Source organism: Syngnathus floridae, chromosome 19 (genome assembly GCF_059516105.1).
Source record: "Syngnathus floridae isolate MCC-2025c chromosome 19, RoL_Sflo_1.0, whole genome shotgun sequence".
Classification (NCBI taxonomy): Eukaryota; Metazoa; Chordata; class Actinopteri; order Syngnathiformes; family Syngnathidae; genus Syngnathus; species Syngnathus floridae.
The window spans coordinates 1,027,771-1,048,304 of record NC_142431.1 but is presented as its reverse complement, the minus strand read 5'-3'; the positions used below and the strand labels follow the sequence as shown (position 1 = coordinate 1,048,304).

The window sequence follows — 20,534 nt, the reverse complement described above, 5'->3', positions numbered from 1 at the left end:
AATACAGAAATATTTTTCGAAATTTTCATGGCGATTTGGCCGAATGGTATAACACTTGGCCTGGTACTCAGTCGACCAGGGTTCGAGACCCGCTATGTCCAACATTTTCAAATTAAAGGGAGCGATGGCCAAGATTCGAACCCGGATCGCCGGAACTAAAGGCAAAGACTTGAACCACTAGACCATCTGCGTATCTTACAATTGTGTGGCAGTTGTTCTGTATTTGTAGATCAGTAGTGCCACAGACGTTAAATACATAATAAAACTTCGAAATTTTCATGGCAATGTGGCCGAATGGTATAACACTTGGCCTGGTACTCAGTCGACCAGAGTTCGAGACCCGCCGTGTCCAATATTTACACAAACAGAGTGTTGGCCAAGATTCGAACCCGAGTCTCCTGAACTCAAGACAAAATCTTTATCCATTCGGCCACCTCAGACACAATTATGCAACCTCGCTTCTTTGTACTTAGGTGTCACTTTAGACTTTTTACGGCAATGTTTGGATACTCATACTATGAATACGAATAAACCAGCTGACATTTCCATGCAAATACTGGTTGAATGGTTAACGCCGTTGCCTCCCGTGCAATTGAACCGTGGTTCGAGACCCGGCCCTACCTAAGTGTTACACTTTGCCATTTTCCCTTGCTTCCGCAGACGGCTTTTATTTTTTTTCCCCTTTTGCTTGTTAATGACGTCATCACAAAATGACTATATAAGACGTCACAAACGCGACAATCGTTCTCTTGCTCACTTCTGACAGCGTCACGCCGTGCTGCGCAGCGCGCTTTTACACATGCTGCGTTTCAAAGGTAAGTCTTCACTGTTCTTTAACATTTTCAAACGAACTGCTTTTGCTCTCTTTCAGCGTCAACTTGCACTTTGGACGTGCTTACACCTTGCTACCATGCGAGCTAAAAAGCGAGCGTTGGCTGAAAACATCTCCGACCTTCAATTGCATCAAACGCAGTTTTACTGCCCAAGGTAAGAAAACGTTTGCAGAAATTCACGACAGAATCTAATCAAATTGTCTAATATCTGTCTACAGGTGCGACTCTTCCAAACGAGCCTCAAGTAACTTACTTTCTGTTCGAATAATGTGGATTTAATCAACTGCATCTAACTGTCCATTTTTGTCCACAGGTCTGCATCTGCGACAGAAGACCCAGAATGACTGCAAAAAGGCAAAAAACCCGTTTTTATTTGAAGGACAATTGACGAAAGTACTTAACTTTTTTGTTTTTTTGTCTGCAGGTTTCAAAATGGCCGGCCGGCTTGCAGTCCTGAGAGCCCCGACTTCATGAGACGTTTGCAAGTCCACTCTTGCTATCAAACAAGCCAAAAATGTAACAACACTCTGTGGGTTACAACGTTACCTTGTCTTTCAGGCCAACGAACTGCGGTTGGAGAGACGTTCAGCAGAGCTGTTCCTGCCTGCGTTCTTCATCGGTGAAACACCTGTACACTCACACGTGAACAATTGTTTGACCAATTGATTTCAGCCTGTGCATTCTCTTCCCGTTTTGTCCACCAGGTGGAGCCAAAGGACCTGGTACCAGTCCGCTGCGTGGATTGAAGTCAAAGCGCCAGGTTTGAAACGATTGCAATGACAAATTTGACAAATCAAAGTGCTTGACCAGTTTGTTGTTTCAGGTGGTGCTGGTCCAGGCAGTCAGGAAAAAAGGAGTCATGATCTTCCAGTCCTGGCAGGTGACTAAACTTTGCAAATGTGGCATGGTAAGAACACTAACCTGCTTTTTCTTTGTCTCAATGCAGTGCAGCTTCCAGTAAGAGTGCTGCAAAAACTTGCCACCTGCTGGGCCAAGAAATTCTCCAAAACCATGCTAAAGGTTTCAAGGCTATTTCCATTTTCAGTGTTGCAAATCAACTTGCTTGACTGTTTCCGCATTTGTGTGCAGGTGTCAGTCCAGGAGAGGATCTGCAACATTTCAACAGCTTGGCCTGATGTTTCTCATCTAATAAACGTCTTCAGCAGAAGGTTCCTGTCTACAGTGAAAAATAAAAATGGTAACCCGAAATGGAGTCAATGTTCCTTTTCTTTCCAAGCAGAAGTGGCAAATCCTGGTCCAGAAAGTGGAAAAACCTGCCAGTTTGCCTCCATTCTGTGAGCTCATTCACCTGCCGGTGGAGTAGAAGCACCTGTGGCTGCTGCAGGTGAAATGAGCCATTCCTGGTATGCTCGTTGCTAAAAGCTTCAAGTCGCCATCTATTTGGCAGGGGCACCTTCTTGCTGCCTGGAGAGCCCTCTGCTGGTAAGACATGGAAAGTACATTTCATTTCAGCCACCATGTTCCAAAATGTGATTATTTTTGTGTCCAGGGTGGTGCACGATCAAGTACCTGCTTGCAGCCAGCGGTGGCCAAGGATCAGAGCACAGCAGCATGCTGGCAACACATACGTTTTTGTTGCGTCCTTGCCTCCAAGTCAACCTGAGAAGTGGACAATATTTGCACTTAAGGTAAAATGCTCATTACTGCACAGTCCCCATGACAACTTTGTTAATTTTTTTTTTTTTTTTTCTGACAGGTTGCAAGGAACAAGAGCAGCCTTCTGGTCATGCAGCTCTCAATACTTGATGCCATGAACACATCTTTCCCACTGGTAAGTTTCATGCTAAACTTTTTCCTGCACTAAACGTTGACTTGACTTTAGGCTTACAGGTTTCTTTTTGTCTTACCTCCAGGCGCAGACTCCTCGTCCCACTGGCCGACCACTTCACCACTCGTCCCGCTGGCCGACCACTTCACCACTCGTCCCACCGGCCGACCACTTCACCACTCGTCCCACCGGCCGACCACTTCACCACTCGTCCCACCGGCCGACCACTTCACCACTTGGCACCGAGCAGACTACCATGCAACTTCTAACTGTTTTGTGATTGAATGTTTACTCAGCAAAAGAAATAAAGTTTGATTACAAAGAACACTTAAACTCTTAACTCTTTATTCTCAACTTTAATAATATCTTCATTTAAAAAAAACCCAAAAAAACCTAAAACTTTTTTCAGATTTTTTTTCCAGATTTTTTTTTTTTCCGGGATTTTTTTTTTCCTGATTTTTTCCCCCCATATTTTTTTGAAATGAGGCGGGTCAAAGCTGCAATACTGCTTTTTGATTGGCTGAGGGCTCAGAAAGTGGGCGGGGCAATGAGAATGAAGGTCAGCGATTGGCTTAAAAGTGGGCGTGGTTATGCAAATGAGGGGCCATGTGATTGGTGGAATATAAAGTGGGCGTGGTCTCATTAATTTGAAGCAATCTGATTGGTCAGAATGGCAAATACTGCATTCTGATTGGCTGTTGGAAAAGTGGGCGTGGTTATGCAAATTTGAGCTGCGCTGTGATTGGCCAGACTGAATTTGGGCAGAAGTAGGAGGCGGGGAAAGTGACACTTAGGTTTTTGAAGGCAGTTTTCAGTCTTGAGGTGAGCGTTGTCCTTCCGTCACTGCCATGGACATGGCTTTTTGACTGTTACTCTACATCTCACATGACTCAAAGTGACAGGAGTCCTGTGAAATGGAGACTAACAGTCAAAAACCCATGTCCATGGCAGTGACGGAAGGACAACGCTCACCTCAAGACTGAAGTCTGCCTTTGAAAACCTAAGTTCCACTGCAGCAACCACCAAGCATGAACATTTTCCAATGAGTGAAGCAAATTTGCTGATAAAAACACAAAGACTTGCATTCCAGTTGATTGATTTATATGACAGAAAAGCAGTTTGACAACATTTGAGCAGTCAATGTTTGTGTGAGACTAATATAGTTGCACTCAAACATTGGCGTTGACAGCTTAAGTGTTTGATGAGCTCAGGTGAGATGTCACTTACTTCTGATGACACGAGTGCCACTAGGGGGAAGGTGAGCACATTGAAACAGCTGACACCTCTCACCGGGACAAAAACTAAGTGCCACCTACTGCATAACATCATCACACACTTTTGGATGTGTTTTTCAATGACATTGATGCAAACCAAGTTAGTTGAGTACAAATCAAATGTATATTTCTGACTAACCTGGTTTGCATCAATGTCATTAAAAAAATATAGAGGTGTTTGATGTTTAAGTTGTGCAGTAGCACAGTGGCACTTAGTTTTTGGCCCAGTGAGCAATGTCAGACGTTTGCATGTGCTCACCTTCCCCCTGGTGGCAGACATTAGAAGTGACATGCAATGAGCACTTCAACCAAGGTTTCAAAGTCCTCAAAATGAAAAGACTCGTTTTATGTGCTAAATGTTCTTTTTGTTAAACTATTGCCTTGGCAGCTTTAATGATGCACTCTCCTATTTTTAGCACTTTATTTAACATCGAATATCACAAACTATGAAAGGACCGAAACAGTAACAGAATACTCGACCATAGAGCATTAGCGCCCTCTGCGGGAAACATGTTGTACTGCCCCCACCCCACATAATGTCTTTTGACCACAACTTCGGAAACTAATGGCCGGCCCATCTGCTGTTACCCACTACCTAATTCACGTGGAAACCGTCAAATAACTCAAAGCACGGATTGAATTATCTTTATAAAATAATATTACGTCTCAGATTTGTTCATGATCTTCTCTGGTCACCGAACGAATAATACTCCCAATAAAAAAGAAGGAAACACAACATGCAGTACCTTTCGAAAATATGTTGGCGTCTAGATGTTCTGATAGACGACCAGCAGCCGACGTGGAGCCTCAACTCTTGTAGTTTGGACATCAGCTTTTGCGTGGAAAACACACAAAACAACATGGAGGTCAAACGCTTTTTCCTAATCAACGTTTGATCGACAGCTGAGTGGGACTTGTGGGCGGGCTCGCTGACAAGCCACCTTTGTTGATATTGGTCTACGATAGCTAGCTAGCTAGCTAGCTAGCGAGCAACAAACAAACTCGAGGAGCTCGTGTCGTAATGATGCTCCTGCATATTGAATGAATGAATCTTTATTTCGAACATTACTTAAAGAATAAAAAACAAACAAAAAAAACAAACAATGTACATCACTGTTCGAAAAGGAGTAGGAAGAAGCCTAAGCTTATCATGTCCTACCCCTATCCATCACTTAGTTCCAAGTGAGTACATTAAGATTCAAGATTAAAGAATTTTCATTCGCCATGTTTGAGCGTGCCAAAGAAGGAATTTGACTTCGATACATCACAGCCTCTGTTCAACATTTAGGTGATTTAGGTAATCCAGAAGATTAACAGTACTCACCTTCCTTTTCCTCTTTGGTCATTAGACGTTTGCATGTGCTCACCTTCCCCCTGGTGGCAGGCACTGTGTGCCATTAGAAGTGACATGCAATGAGCACCTCAACCAAGGTTTCAAAGTCTAAGACTCAGTTTATGGGCCAAATGTTCTTTTTGTTAAACAATTTCCTTGACATCTTTAATGATACACTCTCTTATTTTTAAGGCTTTACATAACATCGAATATCACAAACTATGAAAGGACCGAAACAGTAACAGAATACTCAACTATAGAGCATTAACGCCCTCTGCGGGACACATGTTGTACTGCACCCACCCCACATAATGTCTTTTGACCACAACTTCTGAAACTAATGGCCGGCCCATCTGCTGTTACCCACTACCTAATTCACCTGGAAACTGTCAAATAGCTCAAAGCACGCATTAACCGAAGGGATAATACTCCCTATAAAAAAAGAAAGAAACACAACATGCAGTACCTTTCGAAAATATGTTGGCATCTAGATCAGTGGTTCTTAACCTGGGTTCGATCGAACCCTAGGGGTTCGGTGAGTCGGCTTCAGGGGTTCGGCAGAGCTGGTATGTCATTGCCACTTTAGGAAGTGATTCGTTCACTCTAGTTCACTGAAAAGATTCTTATTATACACAGTAAAAGCTACAAAACAAACTGACAAATAACTTGTTTTCAAATCAGATGAGTAAAAACTGGTAAAATACATAAAAAAATATATATATTAAAAGTGAAGACAATTTGATGTCTCTGGTTTCAAAGGACTCCAGGGTGGTATTGGTGACAGGTAAGCCGACACCTGCTGGTTGTTATGGAGATCCAAAGAAGAGACGAGAAGCAAAGGGCGATGCAATGGCGGAGCACACATACTCGCTAAGAGAAGTTTGTTCTTTAAAAAAGTGAAATTTGACGCATCACTTCAATGCGGCAACAGGCAGCGTACCGGAGGCCCAGCTGCTCTTCCACATTCTGATGCGCAAACCTGGACCACAACGCAAGTGAGTAGATATGTGTGAACATATGTTAGTATTCACCACTACTTGGGGGGGAAACGCATTTTGGTGCCATGTGGAGATCAGAATGACAAATACCGCATGTGACATAATGTTACGCATTCATCATGTCGGACGACAAAGGAATGTCAATGTTGCAGCGGCTGTTACGTGAACTTACTTTTGCATTCACTACATATCCAGCGAGCCCCGGCCCTCCAGAGGGACCAATGGGAGGCGAGCGTGCAGAGGTGGACCAGGCCACGCAGCATCCGGTTTTCCAGCAGCTGTGGTTCATGGTGGCGATGGCGGCCGTGGCCCTGGTGCTGATGGCTGTGGCCCTGGCCGTGGCCCTCCACAAGGTCAGGTGGCCACTTTCACCGCTCACTTCCTTCGCCACCTTCCGAGACAGCCAATCAAATGTGTGGCAGGTGTTGAAGAAAGCCCCCCTGACCAGAGAGAGACCCCCCTTGGCGGCCATGCAGAAGCGACATCCCCTGGCCGTTTATCCAGCCAGCAACTCTGTTTTGGTGCGACGGGCAAGCAAAAGTAGCAGAACCAAAGACGCTAAGCCTCGTTTTTTAGCAGACGGGCTAAGTAAAACTAGCATCTTTGGTGCCACTGCTACTTTAACGCATACGGCGCAGCAACATATTGTTGGAACTACAATTTTGTGCAATTTCAGTTCGACACGGCGGGTGTGGTCAGCAGCGTGACGCTCAAGTCTTTCACCATCAAGATGGAGGTAACGCGCCAACATTGTGTACCAGTGTTGCCACGGTAACCACCTTTCTGATGTCTTCCCGGCCACTAGGAGGAGCTGGAGGCCAAATGCGCAGGTGACAAAGGAGGAGGCGAGACTTCCTTGAGGCGCAGCGTCAGCCAGGTGATGGACAAAAAGTCATTGGGGGAGGCGTGGGGCCATGATAGCGGGATGGTGAGTCATCTTTCACTCTTCAAATGCTCAAAGGGCTTGGCATCACCCTAAGCCTGCATCCCTCCCTCCCTTCCTCCAGTTTATGGACGAGGAGTTTGTGGACAGCGTGAAAGGCTTCAGCACCGTCAGGAAGGAGCACACCATGTTTACAGACACCAACTTGTGACTGACTGCCATCCCAAATCAAGTGCAGCATGAAACCTGCAGAGTGACTTGACAGCAATGAGAGGACAGCTTCAAAAAAAGAAGCGTAGAAAATATAGTTCTTCTCATTTTAATTGAAATGAGGTGCAATGCTGCCACAAAACCATTAGAGTCAATAGATTGTCACTAAAAAAATGACAAAACAATAAATTAATATACTGCAGTACCACGAGAATAAACAGACCTCCCACAACTGGGGTGGAATCCTAAAAATAAAAACAGTCGGGTTAAAAAAAAAACAAAGATTTTACAAAGGCAGTCTTTCTCTCTTTTTTGTGACTGTTGCTCGTCTTGCATATAAAATATAAATCTCTAAAATTGTACTTTAAAGTGAGCATTGATGTCTCATTAAAAAACTAAATTCCTTTCTTCTCATCGGAGTCTAGCAAAATATTTCCATGATCTAAAATGGACCTGATTTGGATTTCACGCCTAAGACTGAGAATTTCAAAAAATGTCTTTGAATAAAAATACGCCAAAGGAGAAAAGTACGTGTGGCGGTAAAGTGCTAGTGGCACGTCACAGTTTACACAGAATCTCATTTCAAACGTTCAAAAGCGCACACGTAAGTCAGACGCAAGCCTTTTTGTTCTCTTTCTTGGAAAATTTGAATGCCAGGTTGACTACGTGGACGCCGTAATACGACTGAAGATGCTGACGGTCGTACCTGAGAGTGCTAACGGACCCGATCGTAGCTCCCTTTGTAAACTACGTAGCCATTGGAATACGTTCAACTGCCGGGTGACTCTTGCTATTTAGAAAGAAAGAAAAAAAAAAAAAAAGCTGCCAGAATGTGGCCAGCAACTCTGAGCGTCAATGTGCAAACAGTTTACAGGAAAAAAATACTTAGTTTATCCTTAGTTAAGGTGGGGCGAACAATGATGACGCATGCTAACTCGCTAAAAGCACTAAAACACGACATGAGCGGATCACTACAAAGACAAGAAGTGCTAGCTACGATCCGAAGCGTGCAAATAACTAAACACAGATGACACGACCTAGTTTGCTTGTTCGTCTGCCTTTCCTTTCTGCATCAGAGACAAAAATATTTCCTTGCCACATTCAACTTAGCAGAGTTTGCCAGATGCTAAGGTCAGTCTGAGGCTAACTGGAGTCTTTCCCTTCTTTGGGGGGGAAAAAAAGAAAAAAAAAAGTTCATTAAAGATCATTGTAATGAGTAATACTGGTTAGCGTCCACGGAGAATCGGGATAGTCCAACTCAATGTCCAGGTAAAAACATAAAAAGATTAGAAAGTCTTTGTTGAAAAGTTCTGGAAGGTTCTTTGCGACGTCGCTCCAGAGAGCTTGTGGATCATTTTGTATTTTTACGTGGGACAAAGAACTGTGGACAAAGCACAAGAGGAGATGAAAGGCTGAGTTTGTCGTGGCGGTAGGATAAAAACTCGACGGGTGGGATGAGCGTGAGTTGTGAAAACCACGACAAGCGGTGATCGGCTGATAGTGCCTGCTAGCGCTAAAGGGATGCTACGCTCTCTTGGGTGGGGTGGAAATGAAAGTGGTCCAAAAATACATGTAAGAAAAGCCAACCTGAGAGCGGGCCTGGGCGATTCACCAACTTTGCCGATTCAGAAATGGTATTTTGTGGCTAAAAGTGCAGAGATTTTATTTTGGCGCCAAATCGCCCAGGCCCACTGGAGAAAGCGTGGAGTCGAAGGTGAAGAGTCCGTTACAAACCTCGGGATCTCATACCAGAGCTGGTCAAAGCGCAAAGCGGCGGCACGGGCGAGAGACAAGGAAGGCACAGTCAAAGTGTGGAAAGAGCACCAACAAAAGGCAAGAGTGGGCTCTGGTACTTCCGCTGGCTGACGCCAGGGGGCAGTATGACTCTATTGGGGCCATTTCATTAGCGACTGTCTATTTTCATGTATAAAATAGTTTTTATATTGGCTACACATCAAATGATTAACAATGACCACTTTGAATAAAACCTTTATGATTGCTTTAAGCAAGTAATATATTTTATATGCCTCTAGCTCTGGGTGACATGTACCTGCCTTTTGGAGAACCACAAAGTACCAGGTGATGTGTGTGTCTGTGTGTGTACCTTTGAGGATGTAATCTGTGAGCAGGGCAGGAACCTTCTCGCTGTCATCCCTCATGGCGTGTAGAACTGATGCACGAGTGGTGGGGATTAATACAACTGGGCAAAAGCGGACAGACGGACGGACGGACGGACTCACTCTTTGTTAGGATCTGGAGGTCTTCCACTGCGGGGGAGCCCATTTTCTTCTCATAGGGGATCACCGTGGTCAGGTACTGAGGCAGAAGAACCACGAGGTACAGATTAGAAAAAGAAATACATGTGTCTTTGACTCGTGGGTGTTCTACTTCTGTCCCATTTTTCTTTTGTGGCTCTCAAAGCTCTTGAAGGAGCGCAAGCACAGTGCATGAAAAGCAAAGTTGCAAGCAGCAAAGTTAAAAACAAAAAATGATGCCCGGTGCATCTGGAGAAAAAAAACAAAACAAGCATGCTTGGGAGGGGGGAAAATAAAGCGGGAGGGAAGAGAGAGAAAGAAAGAAAGAGAGGGGAGGGCACCTGTTTGTCCCCTCCTGCGGTACCAAAAGTTTGCCGGAGACCGTTTTGTATGACATTGGAGAGTCCCTCCAGAGTGAGGCGCTATGACGAGTTGAAGGAAAGAAGCAAGAGGAAAGACAGATGAGGACAGACGGCTCGCGGCCACGCCTGATTCAGGCCCCGCCTCTCACCGTGCCCGGCACCACGCCGCGCTGGCCGTTGGCTACCGCCGCCGCCGCGCTGCTACGGATCTTCTTCTTCTTGCGCAGCAGCTCGCGCTGCTCCTTCTGCCTGTTCTGGACGTCGATGAGCAGCGAGATGAAGCTGTTCTTCACCTGCCGCCGCAATTTGCAAATGACGACACCGTACGAGGCGGGACGAATAGGGCGCGCGGTCGAGCGTCACCTCCTTTTCGTACTCCAGCTCGTCCCGCAGCGCCAGCGCCCGCACCAACTCCTCGCTGAAGCTTTGGATGGCCGTCTCCACCTCCTCCAGCGTCTCGCTCAGCTCCGACACGGACAGCTGACGCAGGCCTGAACACGAGAATGGCCACATTTCATTTCACACGTGAATTTCTTTTCCCGGTTAAGTCATCCAGGGGCGCTCATTCGTGCGGAAAGCCTTCGAGCGAGCGTATTACGCAAGCGAGCCCATGCTTGCATTTAGAAGGCATTACGTAAGCAGGGCGGCCGCGTGACTTGCGGTGACTTCTGGCCTCATGAGGCCGCGCTGGAGAGCTGCCAAAAAAAGGCGCAGGTGAAACTTACGGTCCTCGTAGCTAGTGTCAGAGACTGAGCGCTTCAGGTCCCGGGAGAGCACGGACAGGTCGGAGTGGGAAGGACTGTCGTCGTCGTCGGGAGACTCTTGCATCATCTCTTCGATCTCCTCGATCACCTGCTCGGCGGTGAAGAGCGGCTCGTCGTCCACGCAGGAGACGATGATGGAGTGCATGTCCATCTGCTCCCGCAGCTCCTCATCGTCCGACAGATCCAACCACTGGTTGTCGACCTTCTGCCCGAGGAGGAACGCGCAAAGCGGGTCATTCAAATTGGTCTGAGCAAACGCGGGATGATGCCAGGGGGCGTGGCTACCTGCCGCTGGTTGAGGTTGAGGGCGGGCAGGTGAAGCGAGCGCGTGTGGGACGTCTTCCAGTCCACCGGCATCACGTTGCCGTAGTTGTCCGTCAGAGTGTTCCACATCCTGCAAAAAAATGTGCTATATTATATCTTGTATTTTTTGGGCAATAAAATATAATAAAATAAAAAGTAAAATAAGAAATAAAATACAAAATAAAAAAATGTAAAAAAATTAAATATCGCAAACGTGCACTGTGAGGACAAGCTGACGCATTCTATAAGCATCATCGCCTCGTTTGCGTTGTCGCTGGCTCGCTTGTTTACGTAACGTCCACGCTTTTCCCCGAGGTGTCGAGCGAGCGAGCGCCGCTGCTGTATGTGGGGCAACGGCTTATTTTGTGGTGCCTTGAGCGACAAGCGCCTGCCAAAAAAATATACCCAATTAGTTTCACTGCTTTCAACAAAAATAATCAGTGTTAGACATTGCAAGGCGGCAGTATTTTGTCCTTTGGTATTTTCATGCGGATACACGCCGGATTTGTCTTCAGCCCCCACATTTATAAACCTCGTTGGTTTGTTCAGCTACAGAAAACTTGACACATACGATGGCACATTCAAATTTGCTGCTGCTTCAATTTGAAAATATACACTGAGTGGACTTCCCTCTTTTTGGGCTGAAGTCTTGCAAAATATGAGATAAAATCTGGTATTGTCATACTAGAGCAGTTTGAAGGAGATAAGTGCCATAAAGTGCCTGAGCAGAACGTGGGACAGGGCTGACCTTTGAGGGCTATGTTGGCATGTGCCGCGCCATTTCAACCAGCTATGGCAACAAACACCAATGCACCCAATCCATCCATCACCGGGGTGAACTGGCAGCCATCCCACAGGATGCACCCTGGCCCACCGCTCATCGTTTGGAGTCATTCGGGATCACGGGAAAGGAAATGATGCCAGGATACAACTTGGTGTGCAGATGAAAACTAATACAGTTATCAAAATGGTCAGACGCACACATTTGAGCAAAGTTTGGCTCTCTGATGGACAAAAAGGTCACATCAAGTGAGACAAAAAATGGAATATTTAAACCGGTCTTTCTTAATATTTGAAACGGGAAAGTGACACGATTACCATTTATATGAGATCATTGTTGACATTTGACACAAGCTATACAGTTTGTACTTTTTTAAAGGAGCAAAAATACTACTTTGGGTACTTTTAGGTAACGTGGCAGTAGTGTGACACATAATGCACAATCAGGAGTTCAAAAAAGAGAAGCAAACTAGAGCATTTGCCTCCGTTGATACAACAGATATGTTATCTTAATCGAGCGAGGTTGTGTTTGCAGTACTTTGCTTTAGGCTAAGCTAATCTACTCTCCGTCAAGCTATCTACTGCTCAAGCTAACGAGGCTAACGAGGACGTTGAGGGGGGGAAAATGTATCAAAAGCCAAATTAAATTGCCACTCACTCGTCGTCTTTCAGATAATCCTCATCCGTGATGGGTTTAATGGGGGCTATGTGCTCCGTGGTGGTGTTGTAGTTACGGAAGCACACGCTCAGCTTTGCATCGAAGTCGTGGACGAGGTCCTCCATGGACTGGAAGCTACAGATCTCCCCGGAGAAACTGTTGTCCAGGTCGGACAGATCCTCCGGGCCCTCGGCCGCGGTGACCGCCGGAGCTTCGTCGTCGGGCAGCACCAAGTTGGAGTTGAGCTGGTCCAGATCTGCGGGCGACTCCTTGAACTCGTTGAAGTCCTGCCATTCCTCGTCGAAGTGGGCTAACGGAGCCGCCGCCATGTCTGTCGCGAGCGGTGCTCGAGAGTTTACACCGAGAACGGCGGCTTGGCAACTGAAATATGACGATAGGGGCGGGGCTTGATGGGATCTCAGACGTCACTCACTACGTCATCAAAACGTACAGAAGCTCCTCCCCTAAAACAAAACAAAAACAAATTGATCGTCTTCAGGCCATAAAATCTGTTAGGGTCATCTTTTTGTTGTTTTCCAAAACCCTGAATACTTTATTGAAAATAGGCATACATGACACTTTTCCTACACAACAATACAAAATAATACAATCACAACTGCAAATACCACGTGGACGCCCCCCACACACCCCTTACACATGCACACGCACAGAAAAAAAAACACGCGCGTGCGCGCACACTTCCCACCCCACGCTCGAGGAACTTAAAAGATGCTCCAGTAAGCCCTTGGTACCCCTCCATCCAAATGTCTAGACATGAAATCAGAATGAATGTCAATCAACAACAGATTGCATACAGACAGCGTATGGCGGAACTATTTATCGCAATAATTCCTTGTCATCTGTGTTCCTGTACTTGTACACTTGATGTCCTCACCAGTGAGTCAATTCAAGGCACTAGCACAACTTACTAGTGTGACTCTTAACTAGTGAGGAAAAAGAGTGTTCTAGTGCAAAAAGATACAGAATAATAGCTCCCCATTTTGAAATCCATTCTGCTGTCCAGGATTTGGAATGAGCTGCGACCAGATCCCTTTGCAAATGGTTTGGCTTTGACAAACATGGAGAATGGCACACAAAGACATCAGTCCGCTACACGCACATGCACGAGCAATCCATGTTTGTTTTTGTTTTAAAGGCGAGGGGTGGCTATTTTCAACCTGATGGGATTTTCGGGTAACACACTTCCAAACCGGTGTTACTGTGCATATTTTTTAGTGTCAAAACCAAACAAAAAAGAACAGAAAACAAAAAGAAAGAGTCCAAATATCTGGTTATACTTTAATATGATCATACAAGGGGGGGAGATATAATATGTGGAAAAAATAATAATAAAATAACAAAATATTCAATAAAAACAAGACAGAAAAGCACTGTTTTAGAAACTTTTCTCATTCCTTTGAACTGTATCCCAGCCTGTGGCAAAATTCGATGTCACCGACCCCGAAAAAGGGGCCAAGAAGAAAGCTTTTGAAAGGAGGCTGGCCTATGGAAACGACTGGCGGACAGACGGGCAAATTTGGGAGAAAAAATAAAATAAGAAAAATCTGTCATTGGGGGAAGAATTCAATCAAATTAAATTGCCCACTTTACAGCAAATTAATGACTAGAAGGAAAACGGTGGAGTTTTTTTTTTTGGAGCAGTTGTCTTTTAGAAACTGCAAGTTGTTTCTTTCCGTTCGGTATAATCGTCGACCTCCGTTTAAAAATAATAACTGTCTTTATTCCAACTTCTGTCAACACAGTGCATGTCCAATGCCACGTGAAGTTAGTGTAAAATAAGAATTATAAATCCCAGATTTAAAAAAAAAATAATAATAAAGTAATAATACAAAATGGCTCTCAAGTATTACGGTTTTGTTCCACAGATCGAGGTCCCGAGGGCTTTGGATAACTTTTGACTGTGGGATTAAGAAGGCTTGGAAGGGGGGCAAAATGTTTTGCTGGTGTGAACTGAACACACTCGAATCCACGCACACACGTAAGGTTTTTTTGTTTTTTTTTTGGCGGGAGGTCACAGTTTGTCGTCAAAGTGAATGGCCTCCTCCTGAGCACACGCGCACACACATGCACACTGATATGCGGCATCCTCCTCGTTTGACGGATGCGATTGTGCAGCAGCAGCGAATGTCAAAAAAAAAAGGGGAGGGGGGGGCGCAGTGGGTGAAGAGGGGGGCGGGAGTTTGGCTAGGACCGTCCTTGCTTGTTTCGTCAGAAATGCTAAAGTGGATTCGAGATGAGGCTCACCCAAGGAAACAATTGACGCCCGGGCTGTTGGTTGCAAAAAAAAAAAAAAAGTAAATGTTGCGTGCTGCAATGAGAAGGGGGAAAAAGTCGACATGACAATAATAAACTATGTTGGGCATTTTGAGTGAAATTTCCAAAAGCAACCTAAAATGCACAACAGTGTTGCCTTGCCTCTCATTCATTCAATCAGCGAACACGCTCGGATCATCTTAACACGTATTTTTCCATAAGAAAAATTGCACTCAACAGTATTGTACTGTACGTAACTTACTAAGGTGGGCTTGGGGGAAAAAAAAAAAAAAAAAAAGTGAGCCCACAACACCACTGTACCTAATGTGTTGTTCTTCGCTATTCTTCTTCTGAGGGCCCATTGGCATAATAAGCTTCACCTGAACTGCAACTTCCTTTTTGCACAATTTGTTGACCGGCAAACTTCACAACACAAGTTGTGAGAAGATCAATTGAAGTTCAGCCGTGAATTGTGCATTTTAGGTTGACGGTGCAATTCCACCCAAACGGCGGCGTCATCCAATGACAAGACGTGGACTGCCAAGTGGTGTGGAAGCGGGCGGGGAGGTTGCGGGGCTCTGCTGCTCACTCGGTCGTGGGGGGGAGGGGCTATGTCCTTGCTTGACGGGGGCGGGATTTTTTTTTTTTTTTTAGATGAGGACACAAATTGGCCATCATCAAGGTCCTTCGAGACACTCCTGCATCCCGGTGTCAGTCTCTTTCTTTTGTCTTGGCTTTCTTTTTTTTGCCTCGACGTATGTTTTGGGTGGGTGCTAAGATTGATATTTACGGAGGAGTACTGGTGGCTTCTTGGGAGAGAAGTGTCCATCAACTGTCCATGGTACTGCCGTTCTCTGAGGAGACACAACATCACGTTCATATGTTTGAACGCGGCTTTGGAAAATGAGAAATTGCCCCCGACCCCCTTTGTCAGTACCGTTGAGCGTGTCAGCCTCTTGCGAGTCGAGAAAAGGCGCCGGCCCCCAGACGCGCACCGTGCCGTCGTCCGAGGCGGACGCCATGAGCCCCGGCACGGTCGGGTTCCAGCTGACGCAGTTGACGGTGCGCGTGTGGCCCGTCAACTCGGCGATGGGAAGCTCGCCCCGCCGATGCCAAATGTACACTTTGTGGTCTGCGGCGGACGAAACGCAAACAACCAGCGGCGATTATGCATCGACATCGGCTGACTGCCCGGTTGCAAAGCAACAGCACCGCCTTGTGGAAAGAGTTGGCACTAAAGTTTAAAACCGCAAGAGTACTGCACCTTCGCTGCCGCTAGCAATAAAGTCTTCATTGTGTCCTCCGAAGCAGGAGTGGATAGTGTAGAAGCCCTGCGTGACGCCTTGGTATTTTCTGACCAGCACTCGGTCCTGTAGGTCCCACAAGTGCACTCCCTAGCGGACGGTCAAACCTCCGTTAGCGGCCGCCAGACGACAGTTGGACCAGAGAATGAACGTCTGCTCACCTGAGTTGCTACATTTAACACAGCTAATCTTCCGTTCTTGGAAACAGTAAAAGACATGATAGGATGGTCCTCCTGGACTCTGCCGGGCAAACAAATCAAATCGTGGCAATGTGAGAGCTTACTTGGTCTAGGATCATTTTACATCATTGACAAAGATTTTCGTTTGGTTAGCTATTTGTAGCCGTTTGCGTACATGTTTCTGTCAGCGAGGTCCTCAAAGTTGTAGCCCCGAATACGTTGGTGGGTGTCCGAGGCCAGCACCGTCCTGCCGTCGCTCAGGCACCATAAGCACTGGACTCTCACGCCCTCCCACGAGTCCAGCAGGTTGCCGTCCAGATCCTGAGGACACAGCAAAGCACAGCGAAGGGTCAAGAGACTTTTTTTCTTTCTTTCAGGGACCCAACTGGCACGTGAGACGGACGTACGCATTGGTAGAACTGCCCCCTCTGGCCTCCCGTGACAAAGCGCTTGCCGTCCGGGTTCCAGGCCACGCTGGTCAAACTGTCCTCGTGGGACTGTGACATCTTGGTGCGCAGCTCCCCCGTCTGGTCAAAAGGCGGAATGATAGGGGCAGGGAAGAAACAAAAAAGTGTTTGGCGCTTGGGGTAAAAGCACAAACACGGGCGCTCGCTTACCTGAACATTCCAGAGCCACAGCTCGGAGCAGTCGTCCGGTCCGCAGGCAATCAGGTAGGTGTCGTCGGGGCTCCAGGCCAGGTAGGAGACCCCGTAGGCGTGACCCTCCAGGGTCCGCAGCAGCTTCAGCTGGTGGCTCTCCTGCGTGCGCAACAGCATCACAGTCACGTTTGCCCCTGTAACATTGACGCTAAAAAAAAGTGCGTGTCTATTGCTTGTTGTTTGCGTATACGCACCGGGTCCACCTGCCAAATGATGACGGTGGTGTCTTTGGAGCCGGTGGCCAGCTTGGTGCCGTCGTTTGAGAACTTGCAGAACCAAACTTCGTTACAGTGCTCAGTCAGAATCTGCTGCGTGTAACATGGGAACTGCTTCCTGTGGGGCAACACGGAGGGAAAAAATATTTTCTTTTTTTCCCCCTTTTGACAAAACAAGGGCCGCGAGAATGCGAGCGCGGACCTGCTGCAGACGTGATCGGCGAGCAGCGACACCGAGTCCAGACTGTCGTCCGGCTTGGTGTTGTGGTAGAGGCAGCGGTCCCTCTGGAGCTCCACCGCCTGCCGCAGGAGGTTCTGCAGCCGACGCGGGGGCAGCATCACCGACGGCGGCAGGTACGCTACAGGCAAGAAACAAACGCCAGAGCGACGGCGGCTCTTAGGGCTCCGCTCGGGAGCGGCGAGGAGACAAAATAGCGGCGCCCTCACTTTGTAACTTGTCCAGCAGTCGGCAGCGGGAGGCCGCGCCTTTGCCCTCCCACTCCGCCTTGGCCCTTAGATCCTCGGCGTGGCTGCACATGAGATACCTGGCGCAGGGGAAGAACGTCAGTGGGGTGTGCGGACTTATGTTTGAGCGCTTAAGAACAACAGAGCGGTACCCGCTTAGCACGTGGATGCGGTCCGTGTTGTACTTGAGCGGCGTCAGCTCCCCGCGGAGCACCTGCAGAGCCTCCAGGACTTTACCATCTTCCAGGTACTCCAAATATTTCTGCTGCAGCAGCAAGAACTTCATACGCTGGGGAAAAAAAACCCTCTTGAAGCCTCGGCCTGTCTCCGTGGCTACTCAAATTTTGTAATTCAGTCAAGTGTCCAAACATTTGACCAATGGAGCAAAGTATCTTGTCATTGCACTATATGGAAAAACATTCCGGAAGCAGCAACAACAAATACGAGCTCTGCGCGGGTTCGAATCCTTCCAGAAGCCCCAGAGCATATTCATGGAGCCCCGCTTCAGGTTTGCGAACAGGCCGCTTACCACAATGGCGTTGGGCGAATGCATCAGTGCTCTCAGTTCATTGAGATCATTCTCAGCCTGGACCAAAACAAAAGGAAAAACGCTGAGCGCAGCAGTTTTTACACTCGCGCTGTCAGTGGGCTGGGTGGACAAGGGGGGCGGGGCAAAGGGGGGGGGCACCTCAGCTTTACGAGGGATGTCAATATGTATGTTGTGGCCTGTGAGTGTGTACAATAACAACTTGCCCCCCCCGACTAAGATCCCGGCAAACTGACCTTGTCCCACTCGCCTTCCATAACATGGTTGCGGAACTTGCTGGCCGACGAGTGCTCCAGTCTGCAGCCCGATTCCTGCATCAGCAGGTCCACCGTCTGACTACACAGAGAAAAGGAGTGAAGACGCAAAATGAGGCACTATCCTCCCCACCTTGATATGAACTATGCACCATTAGTCACGCTAACTATTGTCACCATGTTTACAGAGATGGCCACTTTGCGATGAAACCTGATGATCAACTCGTGTGCTGAATGATCTTACTAGTGAGGACTTTTAGATGGAGAACGAGAGAAAAGGAATACATTCTCAAACTGCATTTACAACTATTTTTTGGGGGTATGATTTGTCACTGATTGCTCGTAAACGGCATCTAAAAATACACTTCTCACCCAGCCTCAGAAATGTGACATTATCGCTAATGACAACCGAAATGTAGGAAAACCACAACCCTAAAAGCTTGCCTAATTAGCTAAGCCAAAAATAAACGTTACTGACGAGAGATGATGTAATGTACTCCTGACAGGAAAAACCACAAAAAGTCGTGATAACAAAAGAATAATAAGAACACTTCAAACCCGAGCGTATGCTGGTTGCAATGTGTATTTCTATGCCGAGTGTTGTGTTTGTTGTGTAAACACGGCAGGTGAGGGAAGACTGGGGCTGGTTAGCATGCTAAACGGCTAAGTGTTATTGTGCAAGATGGACCCCTTTGCCTTCTTCTTGCCTTCTTTGCGAAGAGCGAACCAGTGAAACATTTGGACCCATCCCCCCACGTTTGTGCCAGTCAAGGCGCACGAATAGCTAGCGATTGAGACAAGCGGCCACCGTGTCGCACTTTGAAAAAAACAACATGACAAGACCACGCAACTTACTTGAGCCCCAGTCCGTGGAGATGTTGCCCTATAAGCCGGATGACATCTTCCTCCGCCTGCGACAACCGCTTCTTCTTCTTCAACGAGCCCACCTCCGAGCCAGAGGAGGCCGCGGCAGAGGTCCCGCAAGCGGTGGAGGTGGACGACGAGGAGCCGTTGCTGGTGCCCACGCCGTTGCCGTTGTCCGCGGGGGAGAGAAGCAGCCGAAGCAACCCGTTGGAGTGCGCCCCACCACCATCACCGCCAGCCGCCGCCGCCGCCGCCGACGACGACGAGGATTCGCTGTTCTGTGCGGCGCCCAAGCAGGAAAGCTCGGCCGATTCTCGCCCCGCTCCGTTCGCCTGCATGCTGCTGCTGCTGCTGCTCACGTGGCCGACTGCGCTGCGGTTAAAGTGGATGGTCGATGTGGCTCCGAGTCCCAAGACAACTCCGGCAAGGCCTGGCACAACCGCTGAAGCCCCGGGCTCTCCTGCTCCCTCCGCCGCCGAGGCTCGGTGCTTCTTCCGCGGGGGCGGCGACGCTCCGCCGGTGTCCGAGTCGGAGGAGGAGGAAGCGGAGGCCAGAGTTTCCTCACCGAGAGCGGCCGTGGTTAGAAGCCGGCGGTGCTCCGGGTGGGAAAAGGAGGCTCAACTTCCAGACTGGAGGCCGCGTCGGTCGAGCTCGGAGCGGACTGTCACAGTTGGCCGCTCCGTCTCTCGGCCCCGTTTTTGTTGTTGTTGTTTCTCTCCAAACAGCTGCAGTTCTAATGGAGGCCTGTCGCTCTGACGTCACCGGAAATTCCTTCACCAGCAAGTTTCCGGGTTGAACCAACCTTGCTCTGAGGGAGTTGTCACGCTTGACTTTTCCGTACACTATTTAAAAATACATCACAAATATAAATAATGCATTCGCAATTTTTGACAGGCCATCAGATATGAATTAATAAAGTTGCGATGTATTTCCGAACATATGTGAATAAGAATAACCACATATACACTGTCATTACCATTTTTATTTGTGTAATTGCTAATACTTTAGATGAGAAAATTATGATTGGAGTCAACGATTTAATTCTAAAATTCAGTGTTATTATAACAACAATTATTTATTAAATTATCACTTTCATAGCGTATTGCCTGAGTGGTTCCTGCTTCAAGTAGACATATTTAATAAATGTGTTTTATTTGTTAAAACCTGTGACTGTGCTTTCTTTTAAACAATAAACAAGAAATACCCTTGGATGTTGTCAGTTGACTTTCTTAATACAGTACTTAATACAATTACAAATGTTGTTTAGTAAAGATGAAATCAACAACACAGTACAAACTTGTTTAATGAAACGTACAAATGAAATGTATAAA

At 47.1% G+C, this 20,534-nt stretch overlaps 4 protein-coding genes across 7 annotated transcripts; 2 read left to right on the top strand and 2 right to left on the bottom strand.

Moving 5' to 3' along the window:
- The first annotated feature begins 723 nt into the window (after nt 1–723).
- On the top strand, nt 724–2,949 carry LOC148381391 (uncharacterized). Its single transcript, XM_088362810.1, has 14 exons — nt 724–815; nt 872–987; nt 1,052–1,077; nt 1,147–1,187; nt 1,258–1,452; nt 1,538–1,593; nt 1,657–1,713; nt 1,780–1,853; nt 1,923–2,002; nt 2,074–2,178; nt 2,242–2,276; nt 2,344–2,482; nt 2,551–2,625; nt 2,708–2,949. Exons 4-13 carry the CDS (start codon nt 1,174–1,176, stop codon nt 2,606–2,608), a joined length of 813 nt encoding a protein of 270 aa, XP_088218936.1. The 5' UTR covers nt 724–815; nt 872–987; nt 1,052–1,077; nt 1,147–1,173; the 3' UTR covers nt 2,609–2,625; nt 2,708–2,949.
- Nucleotides 2,950–6,030: 3,081 nt separating this feature from the next.
- Nucleotides 6,031–7,688, top strand: LOC148381390 (usherin). 2 transcript variants are annotated; one of them, XM_088362818.1, is made up of 5 exons: nt 6,031–6,580; nt 6,650–6,748; nt 6,904–6,963; nt 7,033–7,155; nt 7,235–7,688. In XM_088362818.1, the coding sequence occupies exons 1-5, from the start codon at nt 6,347–6,349 to the stop codon at nt 7,319–7,321; spliced, it is 603 nt and encodes a 200-aa protein (XP_088218944.1). In that variant the 5' UTR covers nt 6,031–6,346; the 3' UTR covers nt 7,322–7,688. The 2 variants fall into 2 exon arrangements, with proteins under 2 accessions (XP_088218944.1, XP_088218943.1); XM_088362817.1 differs by having other exon boundaries at nt 6,031–6,748.
- fez2b (fasciculation and elongation protein zeta 2b) lies at nt 7,414–12,838 on the bottom strand. 3 transcript variants are annotated; one of them, XM_088362795.1, is made up of 10 exons: nt 12,443–12,838; nt 10,987–11,095; nt 10,663–10,906; nt 10,301–10,428; nt 10,087–10,230; nt 9,917–9,997; nt 9,561–9,636; nt 9,425–9,490; nt 9,055–9,074; nt 7,414–8,701 (listed from the first exon to the last, which is right to left on the bottom strand). In XM_088362795.1, exons 1-9 carry the CDS (start codon nt 12,769–12,771, stop codon nt 9,064–9,066), a joined length of 1,188 nt encoding a protein of 395 aa, XP_088218921.1. In that variant the 5' UTR covers nt 12,772–12,838; the 3' UTR covers nt 7,414–8,701; nt 9,055–9,063. The 3 variants fall into 3 exon arrangements, with proteins under 3 accessions (XP_088218921.1, XP_088218920.1, XP_088218922.1); XM_088362794.1 differs by lacking the exon at nt 9,055–9,074 and having other exon boundaries at nt 12,443–12,837; XM_088362796.1 differs by lacking the exons at nt 9,055–9,074; nt 9,917–9,997 and having other exon boundaries at nt 12,443–12,836.
- Nucleotides 12,839–13,727: 889 nt separating this feature from the next.
- LOC148381388 (WD repeat-containing protein 26) lies at nt 13,728–19,990 on the bottom strand. The gene is made up of 14 exons (XM_088362295.1): nt 19,195–19,990; nt 18,322–18,421; nt 18,068–18,124; nt 17,691–17,827; nt 17,521–17,618; nt 17,276–17,432; nt 17,053–17,191; nt 16,817–16,957; nt 16,607–16,726; nt 16,375–16,520; nt 16,182–16,260; nt 15,981–16,110; nt 15,654–15,848; nt 13,728–15,570 (listed from the first exon to the last, which is right to left on the bottom strand). The coding sequence occupies exons 1-14, from the start codon at nt 19,539–19,541 to the stop codon at nt 15,545–15,547; spliced, it is 1,872 nt and encodes a 623-aa protein (XP_088218421.1). The 5' UTR covers nt 19,542–19,990; the 3' UTR covers nt 13,728–15,544.
- Nucleotides 19,991–20,534: the final 544 nt, after the last annotated feature.

Coding starts and splice junctions, on each gene's coding strand:
- LOC148381391 (XM_088362810.1), top strand. Junction 1,453..1,537: donor CCTGCCTGCGTTCTTCATCG/GTGAAACACCTG, acceptor TTTGTCCACCAG/GTGGAGCCAAAGGACCTGGT. Junction 1,594..1,656: donor GATTGAAGTCAAAGCGCCAG/GTTTGAAACGAT, acceptor TTGTTGTTTCAG/GTGGTGCTGGTCCAGGCAGT.
- LOC148381390 (XM_088362817.1), top strand. CDS start 6,347: ATGTCGGACGACAAAGGAATGTCAATGTTGCAGCGGCTGTTACGTGAA. Junction 6,749..6,903: donor CAGCCAGCAACTCTGTTTTG/GTGCGACGGGCA, acceptor GTGCAATTTCAG/TTCGACACGGCGGGTGTGGT. Junction 6,964..7,032: donor CTTTCACCATCAAGATGGAG/GTAACGCGCCAA, acceptor CCCGGCCACTAG/GAGGAGCTGGAGGCCAAATG.
- fez2b (XM_088362794.1), bottom strand. CDS start 12,771: ATGGCGGCGGCTCCGTTAGCCCACTTCGACGAGGAATGGCAGGACTTC. Junction 11,096..12,442: donor GATTATCTGAAAGACGACGA/GTGAGTGGCAAT, acceptor ATTTTTTTGCAG/GATGTGGAACACTCTGACGG. Junction 9,491..9,560: donor CCTCCAGATCCTAACAAAGA/GTGAGTCCGTCC, acceptor CTCGTGCATCAG/TTCTACACGCCATGAGGGAT.
- LOC148381388 (XM_088362295.1), bottom strand. CDS start 19,541: ATGCAGGCGAACGGAGCGGGGCGAGAATCGGCCGAGCTTTCCTGCTTG. Junction 17,619..17,690: donor CGCATCCACGTGCTAAGCGG/GTACCGCTCTGT, acceptor CCCCTGCGCCAG/GTATCTCATGTGCAGCCACG. Junction 16,727..16,816: donor TGTGGCTCTGGAATGTTCAG/GTAAGCGAGCGC, acceptor CCTTTTGACCAG/ACGGGGGAGCTGCGCACCAA.